The 25,722-nt window shown below is 44.2% G+C and overlaps 1 protein-coding gene across 7 annotated transcripts in view; it reads right to left on the bottom strand.

Annotated features, from left to right (window-relative positions):
• VPS41 (VPS41 subunit of HOPS complex) overlaps nucleotides 1-25,044 on the bottom strand; it is a 175,240-nt gene extending 150,196 nt beyond the window's left edge. For 2 of the 7 annotated variants that reach the window (XM_074945316.1, XM_074945322.1), the window contains exons 1-3: nucleotides 21,898-22,030; nucleotides 20,765-20,799; nucleotides 20,003-20,041 (exon numbers count right to left, since the gene is read on the bottom strand). In XM_074945316.1, the coding sequence (XP_074801417.1) occupies nucleotides 20,003-20,041; nucleotides 20,765-20,794 (69 nt within the window). In that variant the 5' untranslated portion in view covers nucleotides 20,795-20,799; nucleotides 21,898-22,030. Of the gene's footprint in view, nucleotides 1-20,002; nucleotides 20,042-20,764; nucleotides 20,800-21,897; nucleotides 22,031-24,979 lie in introns of those variants that run through there. The other 5 variants (XM_074945317.1, XM_074945319.1, XM_074945318.1 and 2 more) reach the window with 4 other exon arrangements.
• Nucleotides 25,045-25,722: the final 678 nt, after the last annotated feature.

The raw sequence follows: 25,722 nt of genomic DNA, 5'->3' as shown, positions 1-25,722 counted from the left end.
AAAGCATTGAGTAGGTTTGCGTGGGTCTTTGAAAAAATTCCCACAGCTGATTTGGAAGGAGTAGGGTCTTATAATCACATGTACCACTTCTAAGAGCAACATTCATAGGAATTCAGATACCAGCTCTGCCAACAGTATTAATGGCACAGCGTTAGCCTAGGCGGGATAGGCCTGCAAAACAGTTTTTTACTGCAAAAACTGAAAGGACTCCAGGCCACCACAAAATGTGGCAGCAAACTCAGAGCTGGACAAAGGATTGTGCACGTCACCACTACATATGGGTATCTATCGGGTGTGCTGTAGACCGCCAGGATCTAATTTGGATATGGACAGAGCCCTCTTTAATGTTTTTAATGAAGTAAATACGAATGGAAACTGCATGATCATGGGAGACTTTAACTTCCCAAATATATCCTGGAGGACAAGTGCGAGTAATAATAATAGGGCTCAGATTTTCCTAGATGCAATAGCTGATGGATTCCTTCATCAAGAAGTTGCTGAACCGACAAGAGGGGATGCCATTTTAGATTTGGTTTTGGTGAGTAGTGAGGACCTCATAGAAGAAATGGTTGTAGGGGACAACCTTGGTTCAAGTGATCATGAGCTAATTCAGTTCAAACTGAATGGAAGGATAAACAAAAATAAATCTGCGACTAGGGTTTTTTATTTCAAAAGGGCTGACTTTCAAAAATTAAGGAAATTAGTTAGGGAAGTGTATTGGACTGAAGAATTTATGGATCTAAAGGCAGAGGAGGCCTGGGATTACTTCAAGTCAAAGCTGCAGAAGCTATCGGAAGCCTGCATCCCAAAAAAGGGGAAAAAATTCATAGGCAGGAGTTGTAGACGATGCTGGATGAGCAAGCATCTCAGAGAGGTGATTAAGAAAAAGCAGAAAGCATACAGGGAGTGGAAGAAGGAAGGGATCAGCAAGGAAAGCTACCTTACTGAGCTCAGAACATGTAGGGACAAAGTGAGAAAAGCTAAAAGTCAAGTAGAGTTGGACCTTGCAAAGGGAATTAAAACCAATAGTAAAAGGTTCTATAGCCATATAAGTAAGAAGAAAACAAAGAAAGAAGAAGTGGGACCGCTAAACACTGAGGATGGAGTGGAGGTTAAGGATAATCTAGGCATGGCCCAATAACTAAACAAATACTTTGCCTCAGTCTTTAATGAGGCTAATGAGGATCTTAGGGATAACGGTAGCATGACAAATGGGAATGAGGATATGGAGGTAGATATTACCATATCTGAGGTAGGAGCAAAATTCAAACAGCTTAATGAGACTAAATCAGGGGGCCCAGGTAATCTTCATCCAAGAATATTAAAGAAATTGGCACATGAAATTGCAAGCCCATTAGCAAGAATTTTTAATGAATCTGTAAACTCAGGGGTTGTACCATATGACTGGAGAATTGCTAACATAGTTCCTATTTTTAAGAAAGGAAAAAAAAAAGTGATCCGGGTAACTACAGGCCTGTTATTTTGACATCCGTAGTATGCAAGGTCTTGGAAAAAATTTTGAAGGAGAAAGTAGCTAAAGACATTGAGGTCAATGGTAAATGGGACAAAAATACAACATGGTTTTACAAAAGGTAGATTGTGCCAAACCAACCTGATCTCCTCCTTTGAGAAAGTAACAGATTTTTTAGACAAAGGAAACGCAGTAGACCTAATTTACCTAGGTTTCAGTAAGGCATTTGATACGGTGCCACATGGGGAATTATTAGTTAAATTGGAAAAGATGGGGATCAATATGAAAATTGAAAGGTTGATAAGGAATTGGTTAAAGGGGAAACTACAATGGGTCATACTGAAAGGTGAACTGTCAGGCTGGAGGGAGGTTACCAGTGGAGTTCCTCAGATATCAGTTTTGGGACCAATCTTTTTATTACTGACCTCGGCACAAAAAGTGGGTGTGCGCTAATAAAGTTTGCGGATGATACAAAACTGGGAGGTATTGCCAATTTAGAGAAGGACCAGGATATCATACAGGAGGATCTGGATGACCTTGTAAACTGGAATAATAGTAATAGGATGAAATTTAATAGTGAGAAGTGTATGGTCATGCATTTAGGGATTAATAACAAGAATTTTAGTTATAAGCTGGGGACGCATCAATTAGAAGTAACGGAGGAGGACAAGGACCTTGGAGTATTGGTTGACCACAGGATGACTGATATGGCTGTGAAAAAAGCTAATGCGGTCTTGGGATGCATCAGGTGAGGTATTTCCAGTAGAGATAAGGAGGTGTTAGTACCGTTGTACAAGGCACTGGTGAGACCTCACCTGGAATACTGTGTGCAGTTCTGGTCTCCCATGTTTAAGAAGGATGAATTCAAACTGGAACAGGTACAGAGAAGGGCTACTAGGATGATCCGAGGTATGGAAAACCTGCCTTATGAAAGGAGACTCAAGGAGCTTGGCTTGTTTAGCCTAACCAAAAGAAGGTTGAGGGGAGATATGATTGCTCTCTATAAATATATCAGAGGGATAAATACCAGGGAGGGAGAGGAATTATTTAAGCTTAGTACCAATGTGGAGACAAGAACAAATGGATATAAACTGGTCATTGGGAAGTTTAGACTTGAAATTAGACGAAGGTTTCTAACCATCAGAGGAGTGAAGTTCTGGAACAGCCTTCCAAGGGAAGTAGTGGGGACAAAAGACCTATCTGGCTTCAAGATTAAACTCGGTAAGTTTATGGAGGAGATGAGATGATGGGATAACATGATTTTGGCAATTAACTGATCTTTAACTATTCATGGTAAATAGGCCCAATGGCCTGTGATGGGATGCTTGATGGGGTGGGATCTGAGTTACTACATAGAATTCTTTCCTGGATATCTGGCTGGTGAATCTTGCCCACATGCTCAGGGTTCAGCTGATCGCCATATTTGGGGTCGGGAAGGAATTTTCTTCCAGGGGAGATTGGAAGAGGCCCTGGGGGGTTTTCGCCTTCCTCTGTAGCATGGGGCACAGGTCACTTGCTGGAGGATTCGCTGAACCTTGAAGTCTTTAAACCATGATTTGAGGACTTCAATAGCTCAGATATAGGTGAGAGGTTTATTGCAGGAGTGGGTGGGTAAGATTCTGTGGCCTGCATTGTGCAGGAGGTCAGACTAGATGATCATAATGGTCCCTTCTGACCTTACTATCTATGAGTCTATCAGATTTGAAAATGCTGGACTACATGTCTTGACCACATCCACAGAGGGAGTCAGTACCAGAACTGAAATGAATCCACTGCTCTCAGTCCACGAGACCACGCTGTATCTCAGCCTCCCCCAGCCAGCCCATCCATGCTGCCTGGCTCCTGCCGCCGATTTAAAAGGGTCCGGGACTCCGGACGCTGCTGTGGTAGTAGTGGCGACAGCCACGAGCCCCGGGCCCTTTTAAATTGCCAGCCCCAGGGCAGCTGCCCATTTTGGCCCCGCCCCCCCATAGGCGGCCAAAAAAAAGTTATCCCTTTTGCCTCCTCCATCATTGCCCCTTTTGCCTCCCCCTACTGGCAGGGCCACCGAGGGATAAGTGTGAGAGGGAAAGGGTAACGACATTAAAGTGCTGCCGTGGCAGCACTTTAACCTGGGCTGTATATGGGCCAGTACCGCACTTTCACCCCTGGTATTTCTTCACACAACACTCACACAGTCAATCTGTGGAATTCTTTGCCAGAGGATGTTGTGAAGGCCAAGACTATCATAGGGTTCAAAAAAGAACTAGATAAGTTCATGGAGGATAAGTTCATGGCTATTAGCCAGGATGAGCAGAGATGGTGTCCCTAGCCTCTGTTTGCCAAAAGCTGGGAATGAGAGACAGGGAATAGGTCACTTGATGATTACCTGCTCATTGCCTCTGGGGCACCTAGCATTAGGCACTGTCGGAAAACAGGATACCGGGCTAGATGAACCTTTGGCCTGACCCAATATGGCCGTTCTTATGTTCTTACGATAGCATTTTTACTCCTCTAGGTAAGGAATCAGATGATGTGGGTGAGGGTATTGCACCTGTTCCCCTATAATAATTGACAGTTTGGCTACTGAATTCAAAAATTGAACAAAACTGACCAGAGGTGAGGATGCCACACACAGTTATATAGTGATGTGGCACTAATCTTTGCATATTGATGTTTGTAAAGGGATTTGGAAATTAATTGCTAGGTATAAAGCATTTTGTTGCACTAACATGTTGCAGTCATAAGTGATCGCCTCAAAAACAGTACTGGGATGTGCAACATGGTTTTGAGGTTCTTTGCAACTCAGGGTACGTGGACACTTCATGCTGGAGGTATGATTTCCAGCTTGTCAAGATGTATGCTTGCTAGCTAAATCACTACGTATCACCCTTTTAATCACCTGTCCTGTGTTAGGATAAAGCTTCTAGACTTTTTGTTCCTGTCCAAAAGACCGAGGGGCTTTCTCTGCTTATGAAGGGTGAAGCTGTGTTGTCAGGATTAGGATAATGATTTGTCAATTTTTCTCAATTCAGTCAGAGAAATATTGCTATGATGTACATAAATAAAAGAATTTTAGACAGGAAAAATAGACATTTAGTGGCCTTTCATGTTCAGAACCCTAATTTGCTGGACAGCCAAGCAACAAACTGGAATAAGCTCTAAAGTAAGCTATTCTATTGCTCATCAAGTTGAAGGTAAAATGTTGAGAGGTAGTGGGGGACCAGCCTGCAGATATACTGGGGAGTAACACTGATATGAGACTATGCAAAACCCATTCACACTGGTAAACCTATTTCAAAGAAAGAAATAATTTCTTTTGGTCAGACGTGGGGGAGGAGAGACGAAAAATCAAACTGTCGTGATTAGAAAATTTTAAAAAAGCAGGGAAGGAATGACTGGGCGAGTTAAGGGATTAGCAATAGCATACAGAGACTTTCATCTGAATCATCAGTTCAAATTCAGATCAGGCTGATACTGGCAAAAAGTTATTACCATCTGATGGCTGTTGGTTTACCAAAATGAATTTGTGGTATCAAGCCAGTTCCTAGCTGACAGATGGCCACGTCACAGAAGAACTCCACCGCAACTAACAACCTCGATGGCAGCTTCAGCAAAGATACAAAGGAATGAGTGCCCCTGAACATTAAGCCTCCTCTTAACAGCAGAAGGGATTCTTTAGGCAAGTGTTGAGAACCACTGGCAAGACAGTGTGAAGAAACGTATGCTACTGCCCCAGTTATACCTACTCCACAGGCAAAGAAAAGACAACTTTCTCTCCCTCTCTCCAGGGCTGACAACACAGCACCTTTTTTCCCCATGTGGACTAAGCTGGTTAAAAATGAATTTGAAATAAATATTAAAAACCCTTGCAAGCTTCTGACCTGTAGAAGAATAATTTTGTATTAATATGGCTACTGCTATAAAATGGAATGGAGGTGCTCAGATTGAGGTTACCAACCCATGAAGTCACCCTTGTATTTTATGCTGCCAAAAATATTGACCTCTACAGTTTTATGGTGAAGATACACTGCTTTTCTGAGTAAGGAAATGAAGTGAATCACCTCCTGTGCAACCCCAGTATGGTTCTTCATAAGCCAAATCACCAACAACATGCTAATCTTTGGCAAATATGGATCAGGTTGTCAGGAAAATTGGTGTGCGAAATCTTTTCTTCTTATGGATCTGATGAGGATTTATTTAATCCTTTGGCTTCTTTGGGAAAATGTAGGTATACTAAAGCAAGGAATTACAATGATATGGCTGCCCATGAATAAATATTAAGATGGTTGCATTCCCAGGATGAAATAATACACAGATGAAAAGAAAAAGCACACCGCAATTTTCTTTTCAGGACTGCCATGATATAAAGAAAGTCTCACAATATGTGTGGAACACCAATTCCAGATTCACCCCTACAACTCTGGACATAAGCCAAGTTGTGAAGCAGAAGTACAGAAGACATACTGCACATGAACAATCCTCATAAGTGACATGTAAAAAAAATATAGTCCACAATAGTATTTGGTTTCACTTCAGCTATTTTTTTTTCCTCACTTGAAGTTTTGTGTACACCAAGCCAGTGGGAATTATAAAACCACTTCAACTGCACACAATAATCCTAGTTACTCTAATTACATAAGAGTGACATAAAATGGCTTGTTTTATTTTTGATATCCCAGACAAGTTCCAATAGGGAAGGAAAAGCCTAAGACAATTCAAATCTGAATGAAACTACACCTTTCCATTTGTATTTCCCCTTTGCTGAGTAAGGAATTTCAACAGAACCATTTGTTTCCCCTATGAACACTACTTGGGCACTAACTGTTGCCATTTTGTGATCTACTGCATATGAATACCCTACAGTGCAATTTTGGGAACAGTCATTTTTGAAGTTTCTTTTATCAACTCGCTGAAATGTGAAACTGGTTAGGAAATTATTGAAAAAGAAAATTCAGTGTTGCTCCATCCACATCAATGAATTAGTATTTTGGGAAGGCCACATCTGCACACACTGTTGACACAGTAGCTTTTCAATTGCATTTAATTTATGTAACATGCAAGGCAGTATTTTTACCTTTTATATATTCCAAAACACACAGGAGAACTGGCACTTCTATTTAATATTAATAGCTCATTAAGTGAAGTATCTAATTTTGCACACAAGAACAGCAGATATTAGAAGAATATAGCAGTAAAACCAGTAACCCATTTTTCTTGGAAGTCAATCCTAGAACGATGCATATTATAATCTTAGTCACTAGTCACTGAAAACATGTTTTTAAAATTAATGTATGAAAAGATTCCATTTAAACGTCAATACATTATTTACAATGCTCATCCCACTGACTCAAATTGATAAATTATTTGCATGATACATTTTCTCATTAACAGAGTTGTTTTTTTATTGCATACCTTCCCTTTCTCCGCACCCTATTTAAATGGCTCGTTTCACTTTAGGTATGCAGGAAGAAGTGAGCTCTCTCTGGCTAGTGAGCGTGTGAGAGAGAGAAAGAGAAAAAGAAAATATAAAAACTTTTAAAGAAGTTCATATACAGTACTTTTTCATTTGTAGATCTCAAAGAACTGGAGGAGAAAAAAGGAAGACTAAGGCTATGTCTACGCTGCCACTTTCAGCACTAAAACTTTTGTCATTCAGGGGTGTGAAAAAACACATCGGAGCAATGAAAGTTTTAGTACTGAAAAGTGCCAGTATAGAGAGTGCTTTATTGCCAGGAGAGCTCTACCCCAGCGATAAAGCATGTCTGCACTGCCCATGTCACAGCGCTGCCACAGCCATGCTGTAACATGGGTAGTGTAGACATACCCTAATATAACCCCCTTTTACAGATGGAGTAGGAGAGGCGAAGTGGCTTGCCAAAGGGGACACAGTAAATTGTCAGACAAAAGGAGCTGAAATACAAGAAACGGCAAAGACGCAATGTAGTCTGATGTAGTATTTGAATCTATTTTTAATTCATTTTTTGTCAAGTTGATGGTGTCGCTTTAACGACAACAATAGTGGAAGAGCCCATCTGTGCCTGATGCCCTGTGCTTAGGGAATATTTTGGTGGGGAACGCAGCAGGGTTAGGAAATACTGTGTTTCCTTGAAACATTTGTAATTAGGTCTGGATCAGTTCAGAGTAATCTAGGAGACTAAGGCCTTGGCTATACTTGCAAGTTGGAATGCAGTAGAATCATAGAATATCAGGGTTGGAAGGGACCTCACGAAGTCATCTAGTCCAACCCCCTGCTCAAAGCAGGACCAATCCCCAATTTTTGCCCCAGATCCCTAAATGGCCCCCTCAAGGATTGAGCTCACAACCATGGGTTTAGCAGGCCAATGCTCAAACCACTGAGCTATCCCTCCCTCCGGGTGCCCTAACTCCTGAGGTGTCCACACTGGCAAGGCACATAGAGCACCCGGACTCCGCGGCTGGAGCACCCCTGGTAATCCATCTCAACGAGAAGCATAACACTTGCTGCGCCCCGGCTGAAGGCCGCAGTGCCAGTGTGGACGCCCTGGTTTTTTAATGTGCTCTGATCAGCCTCCTGAAGTGTCCCATAATCCCTGTTCTAGCCACTTTGAACTCTACTGCTGTGCCCTCAGGTGATCAACTGTCAGACCCACCTTTTAAATTCTCTGGGAATTTTGAAAATCCCCTTCCTGGTTGCTCAGCAGGCATGGAGTGCTCTCAGCACAACTTTCCAGGTGACCATGCCTCCACGTGCCAGGTGATCCCCCGTATGGAGCAATGGCGAGGTGCTGGACCACATCAGTGTTTGGGGGGAGGAAGCTGTCCAGTCCCAGCTGCGCTCCAGCAGTAGGAATTACAATACCTACAGGCAGAGATCCAGGGCCATGATAGAAAGGGGCCACGGTCAGGACGCTCTGCAGTGCGGGGTTAACGAGAAGATGCTGCGGAATGCCTACCACAAAGCGCAGGAGGCAAACCGTCGCTCTGGTGCTGCCCCCATGACCTGCCGTTTCTACAAAGAACTGGATACAATACTTGGGGGCGACCCCACCTCCACTCCAAAGAGCACCATGGACACTTCAGAGGCCGTAGCAGCCCAGAGTTCAACAAGGTAGGAGGAGAAAAGCGGGAGTGATGGGTGCTGAGGAGGAGTGGGGCCCAGAGTCAGAGGACGGCCCAGCATCCTTAGATGCATGCAGCCAGGTGCTGTTCTCAAGCCAGTCAGAAGCGGACGGTGCTTGCGGAAGAACAAGCAGCAGAGGAGGTGCCTGGTACACAGCTTTTATTTTGGGAAGGGAGTTCTTCGGCGCGGGCTCTTGGGGCGAGGAGGGTTGCAGAAAGAAGGGTCAGGGCTGCGTGCATGCCTAGATGCAGAATAAGGCATTGATGTGCTCTCTCACATCGCGGTAATCGGCCTCAGTGATCTCATCGAAGGTCTCATGCAGAAGCTGGGCAATCCGCTTGCGGAGGTTCCTTGGCAGAGCTCTATGCTCCTTATCCCAGTCAGGCTAACATGTCCGCACCACTGTGCCATGAGGGGTGGGGGGACCACTGCTGCACACAAGCAAGTGGCATAAGGGCCAGGGCGGAAGCTGCATTGTAGTAGAAGACCCTCCCTTGCTTCCCAAGTCACTCTCAGCAGCGAGATATCTTCCAGGATGAACTCATCCTGTGGAAAATGTGGGGACACTGTTCAGTATAGGGGCCCCCTGCAGCTGTTGGCTCTCCCCAAGGCACAGAACCCCAGAGGACAGTACGGCCCTGAAACAATCAGTCCCCCTTGCCCCTCTGCTTACTTGCTATTTCAGGGCCCTTGTGGGTTATGTGCGCTTGCTTTGGGATGGGCACTTTCTGCTATTGTGTGCACTGTGCTTGCCTTTAAGTTCAGCCAAATCATTGCTCTGTCTAGTGTGAACAATGCCTCTGTTAAGGGTTGCATTTTGGCTTTACAGATGCAGCCTTGAGATCCCAGCAGTCCTTGTTATCAACGGCCGAAAGGCTGCAAAGAATCGGGAAGCGTCCACAAAGAAGCAAGGAAGACCTTCTGCATGAAGTCATCCAGCAGTCCCTTATTGAAAATCAAAAAGTACAGGAGGGGTGGTAGACCGAAAGGAGGCTCCGCCAGCAGAATGGGGATCACCGGCAACAAACCACGGAGCAGGTCCTGAGCGTTATGGAATGCCAAGCGGACTCGATGCAGGCGCTCATAGCACTCCAGATGGAGCAGATCCATGCCCGCCGCCCCCGCTCATCCCGCAGCCCTTGTCCCAAAACTCTTTCCCTTGTGTCCCCATGTCACCGCCAACCCACTTTCTCCAACATCCGGTTTCTTATCACCACCAGCGGTCTCCAACACCTGTAGGTTCACCACCCAGCCCTGCAAATTACGACTCTTACCCACTGCACTCAACCCCCATCATCATGCATTTTAGCCAGCCTGAAGTGCAGCACTCATTGCGCGGCACTCCGGACAGGAAGGCTGAATATGATAACAGGACATACGCAAATCTGTGATTGTCCCATTCCCCCCCATTACCTTCCCTCCTCCCACACAGCACAGCTATGTCATGCCATGTGTTTTCCCATGTGTTTCTTTTCAATAAATTAATATTTTGGCTTTGCAAACATTCTTTATTGCATTAAGTAAAAGATAGCGTAGCCCAGGAAAGCAACAGGCACGCAAGTCAGTGCATCATACGTAGCAAACACAGATGCCCACTAGCATTGGAACAACTGCACTTCACTCCCATGCAGGGCACCAAACATTACTGGTGGCTTTCAGCATCAAATTGCTCCCTCAAGGCATCCCTAATCCTTACAGCCCTGCACTGGACCCCTCTAATAGCCCTGGTCTCTGGCTATTCAAATTCAGCCTCCAGGTGCTGAACCTCCATGGTCCATGCCTGAGTGAAGCTTTCACCCTTCCCTTCATAAATGTTATGGAGGGTACAGCATGCAGCTATATCTGTGGGGATGTTGTCATCGGCCAGGTCCAGCTTCCCATACAGACAGCGCCAGCGGCCCTTTAAACGGCCAAAAGCACACTCAACAGTCATTCTGCACCAGCTCAGCCTGTTGTTGAACCGCTCCTTGCTGCTGTCAAGGCTCCCTGTGTATGGTTTCATGAGACATGGCATTAAAGGGTAAGCGGGGTCTCCAAGGATCATAATGGGCATTTCGACTTCCCCTACAATGATCTTCTGGTCTGCGAAGAAAGTCCTGGCTTGCACCTTCCTGAACAGGCCTGTGTTCTGAAAGATGCTTGCATCATGCACCTTTCCAGCCCAGCCTGCATTAATGTCCATGAAACGCCCACGGTGATCCACAAGCACCTGGAGAACCATCGAGAAATACCCCTTCCGATTTACATACTCGGAGGCTAGGTGGTCTGGTGCCAAAATTGGAATATGCATCCCATCTATCGCTCCTCTGCAGTTAGGGAAACCCGTTTGTGCAAAGCCAGCCAAGTCACGCACATTGCCCAGAGTCGTGGTTCTTCTGAGCAGGATGCGATTAATGGCCCTGCAAACTTGCATCAACATGATTCCAACGGTCGACTTTCCCACTCTGAATTGGTTAGTGACTTATAGGTAGCTGTCTGGAGTTGCCAGCTTCCAGACTGCAATAGCCACGCGCTTCTCCATCAGCAAGGCAGCTCTCAATCTCGTGTCCTTGCGTCGCAGGGGCTCAGCACACAGTCCCATGAAAGTGGCTTTCCTCATCCAAAAGTTCTGCAGCCACTGCTCATCATCCCAGACTTGCATGATGGTGTGATCCCACCACTCAGTGCTTGTTTCCCGAGTCCAAAAGCGGCATTCCACTGTGGTGAGCATATCCGTAAATGCCACAAGCAATCTCGTTGGACTCCTCACTGTCACTTTGTAGCTTAAGGAGTAACCTGACTGCAATTCGTGACGTGCTGGCGAGACCTATCAGCATATTCCTCACAAGTTTGGGATCCAGTCCCGCAGACCGAAAGGAAAGACAGAGCATGCAGTACAAAAACCGTTGAAAGATGGTCATGCCTGACTAATCTAATTGCCTTCTATGATGAGAAAACTGGTTCTGTGGATGAAGGGAAAGCAGTGGACGTGTTACTCCTTGACTTTAGCAAAGCTTTTGACACGGTCTCCCACAGTATTCGTGTCAGCAAGTTAAAGAAGTATGGGCTGGATTGATGCACTACAAGGTGGGTAGAAAGTTGGCTAGATTGTCGGGCTCAACGGGTAGTGATCAATGGCTCCATGTCTAGTTGGCAGCCGGTATCTAGCGGAGTGCCCCAAGGGTCGGTCCTGGGGCCGGTTTTGTTCAATATCTTCATAAATGATCTGGAGGATGGTGTGGATTGCACCCTCAGCAAGTTTGCAGATGACACTAAACTGGGAGGAGAGGTAGATACGCTGGAGGGTAGGGATAGGATACAGAGGGACCTAGACAAATTGGAGGATTGGGCCAAAAGAAATCTGATGAGGTTCAACAAGGACAAGTGCAGAGTCCTGCACTTAGGACGGAAGAATCCAATGCACCGCTACAGACTAGGGACTGAATGGCTAGGCAGCAGTTCTGCAGAGAAGGACCTAGAGGTGACAGTGGACGAGAAGCTGGATATGAGTCAACAGTGTGCCCTTGTTGCCAAGAAGGCCAATGGCATTTTGGGGTGTATAGGTAGGGGCATTGCCAGCAGATCGAGGGACGTGATCGTTCCCCTCTATTCGACATTGGTGAGGCCTCATCTGGAGTACTGTGTCCAGTTTTGGGCCCCACACTACAAGAAGGATGTGGAGAAATTGGAGAGAGTCCAGCAAAGGGCAACAAAAATGATTAGGGGACTGGAACACATGAGTTATGAGGAGAGGCTGAGGGAACTGGGATTGTTTAGTCTACGGAAGAGAAGAATGAGGGGGGATTTGATAGCTGCTTTTAACTACCTGAAAGGTGGATCCAAAGACGATGGATCTAGACTATTCTCAGTGATAGCAGATGACAGGACAAGGAATAATGGTCTCAAGTTGCAGTGGGGGAGGTTTAGGTTGGATATTAGGAAAAACTTTTTCACTAGGAGGGTGGTGAAACACTGGAATGCGTCACCTAGGGAGGTGGTGGAATCCCCTTCCTTAGAAGTTTTTAAGGTCAGGCTTGACAAAGCCCTGGCTGGGATGATTTAGTTGGGATTGGTCCTGCTCTGGGCAGGGGGTTGGACTAGATGGCCTCCAGAGGTCCCTTCCAACTCTGTTATTCTATGATTCTATGGTGCCAAATGTGGAGGGAAGCTCAGGGATTGCTGGGATGCAAAGTGATGCATCACGGGGCATTGGGGCAGGACCCAGGATGCCCCGCACCCCCCCTTCCCATTCCCACAAACCACAGTGCCAGAATGGGAAGAGGTGCTCTGTGGAATAGCTGCCCATAATGCACCACTTCCAATGCCTCTCCAAGTGCTGCAAATGTGGCCATGCCACTGCACTTGCAGCTGACAGTGTGAACACATGGCAGCGCTTTCCCTGCTGCTGTTTCCGAGAGCTGGTTTAACTCACAGCGCTCTACATCTGTAAGGGTAGCCATGCCCTAAGAAGTTCAGTACAGAGGTACATCAGCAGCCCTCATTAGCTATCCATTTTCTGAGTTTAATGGGAAGACATGTAAATATTAGCAGGCATGCACAAAATGCAGTCAAAGGTTTATAACACTATTGCAACAACAATTCCTTTAAAAATAAGATTGGATACGAGTCTGAATACACTTTAAAAAAAACAACAACATATCCAAACTTCAATAGGTCAACAGGAAGCTCCTAATCTCAGATATTGAAATACTTATATGATCTTCATCACAGCAGTATCTGAGCAACTCACAATGATCACTGGATTTTTTTAATCCTTACAACACCCCTATAAGGCTGGAAATTATTATTCTCATTTTACAGAGGGGAACAGATGGAATGTAGTTGAAGTGCTTGCCCAAGGTCACAGTGAAAGTTTGTGGTTAAGACAGGAACTGAAGGTCTCTTAAGCTGCAGTATGGTGCTCCAAATCATTCTGCCCACCTCTATAATGTGTGTATCATCAAGTTAACTGACAAATCTGCTACTTCCCTTGTGCAGACCAGTGATAATCTATACTGATGGAAAAATATATGTAAGTACTGGATAAGTATAATTATTTTGTGCACCAGACATACACTGGTGGCAGAAGTAAAATCCACATTCGCTCACAAGATTTCACAACAATGCCATAGATTGCCCCACGACTATGTCACATTATGCAGATACTATGAGGTAGTTCAGCTATCAAGCCTTGTTACTGGTTGGCTATAGTGATACAATGCAAAACAGTATTGAGGTCCAGAGTGATAAACATCAGGGAACTGAATATAAACAAAGTTCAAGTAGGCACATTGCACAAAAGCAGTTTTTGGAAGTTTCAAAAACAAGTGTAAAAAGACTCTCTACTTAGAAGAGAAGATCCAAAAGAGATCCATGTGTGGGTTCTGCACTATAAGCTATCAGGGAGAACTAGTGCAGTATCACAGTCTCTTTTTTTTTAAAATGGTACATTACATCATTCAGTGTAACAGGATTTGCTAATAGAGAACTAAACTGCAAAGCCAAGGGACATCCTAGCTGAGTATCATACTCAACTCAAAAAGTCGAGGAAAATGTACATTTACCTCTCAACTTTGTACCACAGATCTGTTAAGAAGCATTGATATAAAGCTAACAAACACGTGAGAAGATTTTTGCCAATTAGATACCAAAATCTAATCAAGATTTGGTTGGAAAAAGCAAGCTCAGTTGTAGAAGTAACCACTTACAGGTACACTGCAGAAAGGAAGAGTAATATTAAGAACAGAGAAATTTCGCTTCATGCTGTACATAATTTATTCAGACTTTCTTCTCCACGGTTTATGAACAGTCAAAGGTCAGTATACTCTTTTTTGTTTGTTTGCTTTTTAAGGCCTCATCAAATGTGACAGCCCTAATACGCAACTCTAGGTGCTGTAAAATAATGTTAAATACACCCATGAAGTAGCATCGTATCTAGAACTTTTCTGTGAAATAAACCTGTTCGATCTAAAATGTAGCACACCTGATTGTTTTATGGGTTGGGGAAAATGATGTACATCACATGTGCCATTTTAAAAAATGACAGAAGTTTAAAAAAATAGATGTCAGTGCTTCAAGATTGCTGTGAAAATACTTTGCAGCTAAAGTACTTCCTCCCCGCTCCCCCGAGAATTAAAATACCATTTTAGATATATTGTTTGCTCACCATATCATGGGAGAATAAATAGTAGCCTGTCTACATGATAAGTAAAAGCTCATAATACCCCATATCATATGTAAGGATATGAAAGAGAGAGCAAACTGTAGTGTAGTTACCAAGAAAGATCTGCTACAATTGCATAGTGGTGACACAAACAACTACCACCATCATCACTGAAAGGTTTGCTGAACATACAAAGATATGCACGACCTCTACTAACTTATACCTATGTGCTTTAGACATTCTAATTTAAACAACTGGAAAACAATAAACACATTTAAATGGCCTCAGGAATTCAACTTACGGGACCAGTGGAAACCAGATTTGCAATGAAGAGCTGCGCGACATCATATAGGCAAAACAGTCACTTTTGCAAAATATCACACGTCTGAGATGCATTGTGACGCTCTATCATTGATTCCGTACAAACAACATCTTAACATTCATAAAGGAACAGGTAACTCAAAGCAGACTATGCAAGTGGGAAAATTATTAGCATTATATTATCACTTGTTAAGAGCAGACAATGTGCTCAGTTTTGACAGACACACAGAATGGAGAGAGTCCCTGTCTCAACAAGCTTACAATCTAATAGAAAAAAAGACAGCAAGATGGTGCTGTGAAGTCACAGTAAGGACTAACAGAAGAGAGTTTTTTCCTTGTGTGCACTCAATTCAGAGTGGGAAGGTGAAGGTATTGTTCAAAGAGGGACATGCGGTCCCTTCTAACTCTGTGATTCTATGATTATTCATTCACCCTTTCCACACTACAGAAGAAAATTTTTGCAAGAACTTAAAGCTTAACATGGGCAATTACACCTTACTTCCTCCGACAACAATGCTCATCATTTGCAATTGCCCCTTATGTCCAAGAATCTCAAAGGGATTGAAGCTAACATCAATTGTCTGCCATTAATTTTGTTATGAATATAGTGGTAACTGCCTATAATAAATCAATGTAATACATGTTATACATTTTACACTTATGTATAAACCAAGGCACAGAGAATTAAAATAGTTTGCCCTAGTCACATAGGTAAATCTTGCCATGGGTTCAGTGAGTCCAGTCCTCTGCTATAACCACTACATAACACTGCCTATCAATACCAACTCCTAATCTCATAATGTATTATGTTTAGTATAAAAAAAAAAAAAAGAGTGAAAACACAGTGATATGGACAAACTAATCCATGACCATATACATTTCACATCAAGAGAATTAAAGCAGCAATTCACCACACGTAGTCTTCATGCATCTGAAGGGCCACCATATATCATTTGATAATTATGCCTGAATGATCATAGAAAACGGTTTAGTCAAAGATGTGGACCTTCAGGAAACATGGATATGTTTCACTAGTTCACTCCAGCACATTTTAGATATTGTTTCCAGGCTTGTTGTAACAGCTAAATATTTAAAGACAACACATCACGTGTCCTTATAGAACAAAAGAATAATAATGTCCAGACTGGGTTGGACCAAAGGTCCACCTAGCCCAGTATCCTGTCTTCCGACAATGGCCAGTGCCAGGTACCCCAGAGGGAATGAACAGAACAGGTAATCACCAAGTGATCCAGCCCCTGTCACCCAGTCCCAGCTTCTGGCAAACTGAAGCTATGGATACTATCCCTGCCCATCCTGGCTATCAGTCATTAATGGTCCTATCCTCCATGAATTTATCTAATTCTTTTCTGAACCCTGTTATAGTCTTGGCCTTCACAACATCCTCTGGCAAGGAGTTCCACAGGTTGACTATGCGTTGTGTGAAGAAATACTTCCTTTTGTTTGTTTTAAACCCACTGCTTATTAATTTCATTTGGTGACCCCAAGTTCTTGCATTATGAGAAGGAGTAAATAACACTTCCTTATTTACTTTCTCCACACCAGTCCTGATTTTATAGACCTCTATCGTATCCCCCCTTAATCATCTCTTTTCCAAGCTGAAAAGTCACAGTCTTATTAATCTCTCCTCATATCCCAAATCATTTTTGTTGCCCTTTTCCAATCACAATATCTCTTTTTGAGATGGGGCGACCACATCTGCATGCAGTATTCTAGATGTGGGCGTACCATGGATTTATATAGAAAAGATCATATTGCCTCTATCTTACTATCTACTCCTTTCTTAATGATTCCCAACATTCTTTTTTGACATTTTTTGACTGCCGCTGCACATTGAGTGGACGTTTTCCAAGAACTATCCACAATTACTCCAGTACCTCTTTCTTGAGTGTAACAGCTAATTTGGACCCTATCATTTTATTCGTATCGTTGGGACGATGTTGTCCAATGAGCACTATTTCGCATTTATCAATACAAATTTCATCTGCCATTTTCTTGCCCAGTCACCCAGTTTTAGGAGATCTTTTTGTAACTCTTCACAGTCTGCTTTGGACTTAACTATCTTGAGTAGTTCTTCACTATCTTGAGTAGGAACCAGAATTAGGATTTGATCCTTTAGGTCCTGTCATACCTTCTCAATAGGACTGAAAAGTAGGTGCGTATTACTCTGTGTATTTATAGACTAACATAAAGGTGCACTGTCACAAGCTGGTTGAAAGATTTTGACATGAGTAATTTTGACAATTTTTTGGACCAAAGTTAACTAAGGGGAAAAACTGAAAATATAGACAAAAATTGCAGCCTGTTTTTTGCCCAGCTCCACCTTCAACAATTAGTAAGGCTACGATTATGAAACAGAGGTCAAAGAAGTCACGGAATCTGAAGACAGCAATGGAGAGCAGGTTACTGTTGTACATAATGGGTGGCATCAGCACATAGCTGAGGTACATCCCATGCAGCCCTATCCCTAGTGGTGAGCTGGAGCCGGTTCGCACCGGTTCATTAGAACCGGTTGTCAAATTTAGAAGCCTGTTCTAAAATTTTAAATCTGTTAAATTTTAGAACCGGTTCTAAAAGGGCTTCTAAATTTAACAACTGGCCGAAAGTGGCGCCTTAGGCGTCGACTCCATGGGTGCTCCGGGACTGGAGCACCCACAGGGAAAATTTGATGGGTGCAGAGCACCCACCAGCAGCTCTCCGCCCCGCGCCTGGCCCCAGCTCGCCTCTGCCTCCTCCCCTGAACATGACGCCCCGCTCTGCTTCTCCGCGCCCCCCCACCTCATGCCTGGCTTCCCACGAATCAGCTGTTTGTGCAGGAAGCCTGGGAGGGCTGAGAAGCAGGCGGCGGCTTCGCGCTCAGGCCCAGGGAGGCGGAGGCAGAGGCAGAGGCAGAGCGGAGGTGAGCTGGGGCGGGGGGGCACGAGGAGGGCCGCCCGCGCCGCAGCAGGTAACCCGGGGGGTGGGGTGGGGCACGGCACAGGGGAACCGCTCCCCGCCCCAGCTCACCTCCGCCTCCCTGGGCCTGAGCGTGAAGCCGCCGCCTACATCTCAGCCCTCCCAGGCTTCCCGCACAGACAGCTGATTCGCGGTAAGCCGGGGGAGGGGGCGGAGAAGCAGAGCGGGGCGGCGCGCTCAGGGGAGGAGGCGGAGCAGAGGTGAGGTGAGCCGGGGCTGGGCGCAGGGCAGGGAGCTGCTGGTGGGTGCTCTGCACCCACCAAATTTTCCCCGTAGGTGCTCCAGCCCTGGAGCACCCACGGAGTCGGCGCCTAAGGTGCCACTTTTGATGTGATCAGTGGGGGGAGCAGCCGCTCCCCCTGCTCCCCCACCCCTAGGAGCCAGAGGGACCTGCTGGATGCTTCCTCGGAGCTGCCCCAGGTAAGCACCGCCAGGACTCCCCACCTCGCCCCCCCGGCAGGTCCCTCTGGCTCTTAGGGGCGGGGTGGGCACCCACTACAGTGGCCGACGAGACCCTCCAGCCCAGTTCTGGGGGCAGTCAGGGCACAGGGGAGGGGGGTGGATGGGGCAGGGGTCGGGGGGGGGTCAAGGAACACGGGGGGTTGGATGGGGCAGGCATCCCCGGGGGGCCAGGGGTGGGCCATGACCCCCTCGTGGGGTGAGGAGAGAATCGGTTGTTAAGATTTTGGCAGCTCATCACTGCCTATCCCCATCACTATCACAGGCCAATCAGACCCAGGGGTGACAAGATTCCAGAGTGTTGCTGCCCAAGACTGAGTCATGAAAGCCCTGGCTCAGGTAGCTGCTTCAACAGTAGCTGCAAGCTGGGGTTGCAACAGCTGAAACTGCAGGCAGAGGGGGTGGGACAGCAGGAGGAGGTAGGAGGTTGCTGAGGCCAAGGAGTGAAAATATCATAGCAACCCCTGCAGCCAGGAAAGAAGGAGAAAATCCAGCCCAGGATAAATACAGCCACCACAATCACCAAGGGAAGGAGAGTTCAACCCAGCACAGGGGACTCAAGCTCTCGCTCTCACACCCCCCCCCCCCCCCCGGACTACAAACTACAAACTCACCCAAGAGGGGAGTCAGGACCACCAGCAAAATCCACTAGGGGACTAGACAGCCTAATCACAGCCAATGCCTGAACCCTAGATACCAATCTCCAGTGCAGTTAACACCCCTAGGTGAAGAGCAATGTTTCTATCATCACCATTTCATTCTAGTTTTGAGCTTTGGGAGCCACTTTAAGCTATCTAATTGATAATGGGTGACGGTCACCCTTGTTCTAGTCTACATGCCGAGGCAATGCCTTACATGATAGCATCTGTCCACCACCCTATTGGGAGAGCACTGCCACCTATTCCACTCCCCTCCCCTGCCCCCAGTTTGACCCTTGTGTTTACATACAATGCAAAAATTGAAGTACTGTACATTGGACTTCCGCAGTCGCACCCAAGAACTAAGTTTGGATGTACTGAACTGGCGTAAGGAGGAAAGACTTGGATTCATTTCAGCTCCCTTTCTTTTGCTCACCCAATAACACCGCCTGAATACTTAAATTTTTTGGATGGTGCAAACATTTTAAGTCAATAGGCCAATCTTTTTTCAAAATACAATCTGGCAAACATGTGCTGAATAAACTAAGACTAAATTCAGGCTGTGAAATCATTAAATATATAGAAATGACATTGTCAATCACATTTTCATTTGTTCAAAGCAGAAATGCATGAATTTAAGTTTTACCTTCTAACATGATTCACTTTATTAAAATCTTGTGATCCCAGGCTTTAATATCAAGTTGCATTTTTATTTTTTTTAAAAGGATGCACTTTCACTATTAATCTGCCCGCAGCTCAAACTACCTGTTAGAACACAAGCACAGCTTCTCTTGTAAATAAGCGGCTGCCAAAATAGAAACAAACGAACAAAAAAAACAAGACCCCAAAAAACCCTGCATATTGATAACAATGCAGTTTAAACACTACAACCATGAGGCCCCTGTACACAGTCTTACCTCAGAATCATCCGTAGATTCTTCGTTAGATCTGATTTCCTGAAAGCGATAAAAAAAGCATGAAGAAAAAAATTTAACGTGTGTGCAGAGAAATGATAATTATCTTTACTTCTTTAATTCTACAAGTCTTTTTATTAGAGGCAAAAGGTCAATAGAGTTTCAAGTGATTCTGAATGTGTTACAGATAAATGATTATCTTTTCTGATTTTCTTGTTTATCCATACCCATTCTGTGTTTAGGACTTGTAATCTGGTACCACACTGACAGTCAGTGGCACTGGTTGGCTGTGATGCTACTGTTGGCTACCCTAAAGCAGACAGTAACTAATACCACATCATTCCAGAAACGTGCATCATCTAAGACTCTAAGCAATAGTCAGGTACCTGTGAAAGGCTTTCCCTCACCAGCAGTGGGCAATCAATCTTGCAAAGCAATCTCCAGCATCTCGGCCCACGGGACAGAACTGCATGCTCAAGTGATCCACAGGCCAACTTCTGTATTTAGCCACTATTCGCCCATTAATTCATTGGCTTATTTTGAACTGGTTAACTCTTTAAAACAGCTTCCCAGAGAATTCTAATGATGATGCATATTAAATAACAACTCCTCTTCCACTTATGCACAATTCAGACAGAGTGCTTGCTCAAACCTTCAAAGAAACTGTGCCTTTAAAACATCTGCCTTTCAAGACAATGAATCTTACCATCCTACCAAAAAAAAAAAAAAAAAAAAGAGAAGAGCCTACTCTTGCTAATCTCTCACCTGTCCACTGGTGAAATCTGCTGATGCCATGTCTCCTCAAAAAGGTCAGCAAAACGAAGATTTACTTAACGTATTTATAGTTATCAATAGCAATAAAAGGTTACAACTAATATGCTGACAGTGAACGTAAGCATTTTAACAACAGCCCATGATATAAACAAAGAACGAACAAAAGAGAAGAAGTATTTCAAATCTTATGAAGTAATATTTTGACAAGATATTTAGGTACAGCATTCACGAGAGACAAAGTTACAGACAATGAGAAGAGAGATGAAGTGGAAAGAAAATCTAATACTGATGATTACCAGTGTTTCATCTTTAGTTTGTTGGTCACATTTATTTATTTTTGTGCTATAAAAATGTGCTTATTGTAACCTCTAAGCACATAACAAATGCCTTCTCTGCATGATTGAAGATCACTTTTAGTAACCAAGCAAAACCGTTTAGAGAGGGGAAAAAAGTCACATTTCCATTTACTGTTAGTGACTCCATACAAGGCATTACCATGCTTACAGTCATCTGCCTTTCCAAGCTTTATTCACTACAGACAGGCCCATCTCTAAAATATTGTCCTTAAACGGGTGCAACTGTTTATTCTCTGTTCAAGTCATAGTTCAAAATTAAAAAGGAAATCTTGATTTGGGAAGCTAATGAACAGACTCTGCATCACCTGATAGGACGCTGGCAGTGTTTTTGGGTGTTTAGAATTGACAGGTACCCTGCTAACTCACGATGCAAGGGAGCTACTCTGAAAAGCTTTCTGCCTGACTTCTCCCATTCCCACAAGTAAAATTGGAATAGTAACCACAGTCATGACTACAATGTGGTTTTGTTGGGATGGGTTTTTTCAAATGTATGAACCAAGAGGATTATCCTGAATTCTATTTTTTATTTTTAAAATAGTCTCCTAACTGTGAACAGAAAATCCCTGCTGAGTGACTAGTAGGTGACCAGAATCCCAAAACAGTGAACTAATAACTATCAACTGTCACACTCGAGGGGGGGGGGGGGGGGGAATCAGCAGTGGTGTTGTATATTTCAGCCAATTGGCAGATGCTGGTTTTCAAGAAGCCTAAGAATGGAGAAATGATACACAGATGAGAAAACTGGGGAAATTTAAAAGTGTTCCTAACCTGTATAGTTAATCTCTGATTTGCCAAGCCTGGCAATGCATCTCACCAAATGCAGTCTTCCATTCACATTGTTGTGGGAGGGTTTTCCCTTTACACTAAAAACAGATGCTGTCAACTGACTTTAGGCCTGTAACTTAGATAGGTACGGAAGAAAAATCACAAAACCTAAATTCCAATGAAAGTTCACCTGCATACACACACTATTTATAGTTCCTCTCCAGTGTAGGGAAACCCAAACATAAGTCACAGCATCTTCTACATGCGAAATTGACCATAAGCAAAAGTGAAACGACCACTCTCATATGATAGTCCAAAAGGAGAGAAATGCAAAGAATTAAATCAGAGTGTTTTAATAATCAAAAGGTTTTCATTAATTTAAAAAGTAAGGATTTTTAATGATACTTTTATATTTGACTGTGCCTTCATGAGGTGCACTAATTATAGATTTTAGTGACAAAGACAATGGAAAGAACACAAAAAAAAACTGCCTCGACCAACAAAATCCACAACATTGTAGAAGAGGTGCATATCTGATAAATACCAACAGTAGGACCTGCCTCCTTCAGAGGATTTAAATTTCTCCATAGTTAGGAAGTAAATCCTGGGAAAAATACTTCTCCTAAGCTTTATTATGCCCTACATACTGATAGAAAGCGTGTGTGTGGCAGTGGAGAAGATATGGAAAAGCCAAATTTCTGAAGGCTTTAAACAAATTATATTTATAGCATATGAAACTGCTATACTTGGGCTGGGAAACTTTTTCTTAAACCTATTTTATTCTTGTCTCACATACAGGAACCAACCCCAAAGAATGTTCCATAGACAGAGTCCTTTTGAGCTGAAAAGTACTATATGTAACAAGTATATTAAAAGGTGGTCTAGAACAACCAAAACTTCAGCTGCCTTCCAGAGAATATCCCACTCTCCCCCATACTTGTTCCCCATTTTCCAGAAGAGAATCTCTCTCCCAACCAATTCAGATGGACTTATTTCTTTCTTCCACCTCTGCATTCTTGATCTTCCTCTGAAGTGAAGCAGTCTGCATGTAACAATCAGCTGTGCGTTCACACGTTACCCTGACATTATTACATCTGCCCCCAGATTCCAAAGATCCTGCCTTAAAGCCTACCTGCCAGGGTTTATTGTAAAATATTACATTAAAACTAGGCCCCACTCCTGCCCACATTTAAATGCATAACTTTACACAGGAGTAATCCCACCGACTATACACTTAAATGTTGACAGGACTGGACCCTACACATAGAATACTGCCTATTACACTATTTGAAAGGCTAATACTGTAATGATTACCACTTTTTATTGAGTCACATACTAAATTCTAAAACTGCTTCACTCATAGAACTGCAGAATGAGGCTCTTCAGCCTCAATCTTGCCAGGAGCTCAGCACATGCTGACCCCTGGACTCACTTCAAAGGGGCTCCAGGCATGCAGAGGGATCGAAACATTTGAATTGCCATTACGGATAAGACCTGAAATCCATCTAGTCCAGAATCCCAGTCTGCCACTACCAGATAATTCTAAAGTGCAAGAACCCTGCAATAGGCAGGCATGGGATAATCTGCCGCCACCCCTCCCCGCCCCATTAGGTTTCACCCGGATATCCAATAGTTAGAGACTGCCTTAAATTCTAAGGCATGAAGTTTAGTATCTTTTTCCCCTTCCCCCCCCCCCAAAAGTTATCTATTAAGATAACTCTGGATATTCCTGTTATACATATAAAATGTCCAATCCTTTATTGGATCTTCCTAAATTCTTGGATCTGCCAATATAGTGCACTACACCAGATCAAGACCTTAATGACTATCAAAGATTTGTTTTGTCATTCGAAGATTTAACACACCTCCTTCTTTGCCCTCAGAATATAAAAGTTGCTTTAAAAAAAAAGATAAAACATTTAAAGGAAGCACAGCTCTAGTCTATACCATGGAATGACCATGAAAGAGATTAAATTTTGGACAAACTCTAAAGACAGGTTTCCCTGTACAATACAATTCCCAAGAAGAGGATTTTCTCATATAGGGTAATATGACCAATTATAAAAGTAATTTAAAACAAATTGTTGGTATATAACATTTAAGAATAGGTCCAACCCAGAATTCACCAATAATAATCTCTTTAAAATAATTTAAGAAACGGTAATATTCTCTCCTCATAAAATATTACTAAGAACTTAACTTTGACAAAATCATAGCCACCAAACTCAATAAGAATTTGATATAACTAATAAATGAGTGATATTTAATATCCAATAGCTTTATAGAAGTCAAACTAGTGGGGCTGGTGATTTCATGCTCATTAATTCAGGACTTTAAGCTATTTTTATGCATATGTGAAAATGAATGAGACTACAATATTGATTCTGAACCTCTGACAGAGATTAACAGGGTTTCAGCCTCAGCTTTAAATGCCTTCAGGATCACATTGTGCTGGCATCTTCAAAAAGAGTAGATACAGAATAGGCAGCAAAATTGTGCACGAACCCTCTACATCACCCTTCTGCCCACAAAGCCCTCCAGTTCTGCTTTCCACAAACATCCATTCCCAATTCTACTCCTGCAGCTCCTACTCCTCCCCTAATCCCCACCCCCTCCTGCTACCTCTGCCCCCCACAAGCCTCCCCCATCGCATGCCGCCTCTGCTCCCCAACAACCCTCCCCATCTCACGCCGCCTCTGCCCCCCACAACCCTCCCCCAAACTCCACCCCTCCTGCTGCCTCTGCCCCTCTATCCCCACCCCTCCCACTGCCTCTGCTCCCCACAGCCCTCCCCCAACCCTCTCCCACCCCCCACAACCCTCCCCCCTCTCTCTCCCCCCATCCCCATGCCGCCTCTGCCCCCTACAACCCTCCCCCAATCCCAACCCCCTCCCGCTGCCCCCCACAGCCCTCCCCCTAATCCCCACCCCCTGCTGCTGCCCCCCAGAAGCCTCTCTGTTCCCCTTCATGGGCTAGAAAACACGGTGGTTTCTCCGCTCCCCTAGTTTAACTCCTCCGCCGGGAGCAAAGACTGGGGCTCCCACTGTGCAGATGTCAGCGCGCGCTGCGCTGGCACAGCCTTTACCTTCTCCTCTGCTTCCGCCATGCTGCAGCCGCCCGGCGGTCATGTGAGAGGCCGCGGGAAGCCACAGGGCGGCGGAGGCAGCTTGGGTAATGTAGTTTTTTCTACTTCCTCTCCTGCTGCTGGGGTTAGGGCTGGCAGGAGGGGGGAGGCCTCTGTACCGGCCTTGCCGTTGCTGGTGGGGGGATTAAACAGATTGACAAGCTCATGAGCGAGTTTAACCTATGCGCCTGCCTCACTGGTGCACAGGCAACAGCAGACCTTAGTGCAAAGGGCTGCACTATCAGACAGTAATAGTAAGCGACAGAGCACTGCCGGCCACAACCATTGAAAAAATCAGGAGCTAGGCCCCAAGAAATTATGAGATTGCCTTAAACGTGACGAGCAATTAAGAACAATAATAAACCTGTTGTTATTTTGTTGTGGTTTTTAAGCCTTTAGGGGGAACTTGGCATTTTCATGTTTTTCTCCTCAACCAGGAGGGCTAGAAACTTCCTACTTTAAAATGAAAGCTTGAGATCCTGATGTATTGACATGATTTCAGAAGGTGGGGGTTTAAGAAAAACACCACTTAGGAGACTTAAAATAATAATGAAGAGAACTGGAATCCTGCCCAGTTCAGCAGGGATTAAAAGTTATTGCTATCTAACAAGTTTAGTAGCCCCATATGAGATGAGATGAGTTTGACAAGTTACAGCTCCCATGTCACAAACTCACCACCATGCTTTGCATTGGATTGCAAGTTC

Source organism: Natator depressus, chromosome 2, assembly GCF_965152275.1.
Source record: "Natator depressus isolate rNatDep1 chromosome 2, rNatDep2.hap1, whole genome shotgun sequence".
In the NCBI taxonomy this organism is placed as follows: Eukaryota; Metazoa; Chordata; order Testudines; family Cheloniidae; genus Natator; species Natator depressus.
The sequence above is the reverse complement of the archived record's forward strand: the minus strand, read 5'-3'. Positions and strand labels throughout refer to the sequence as shown.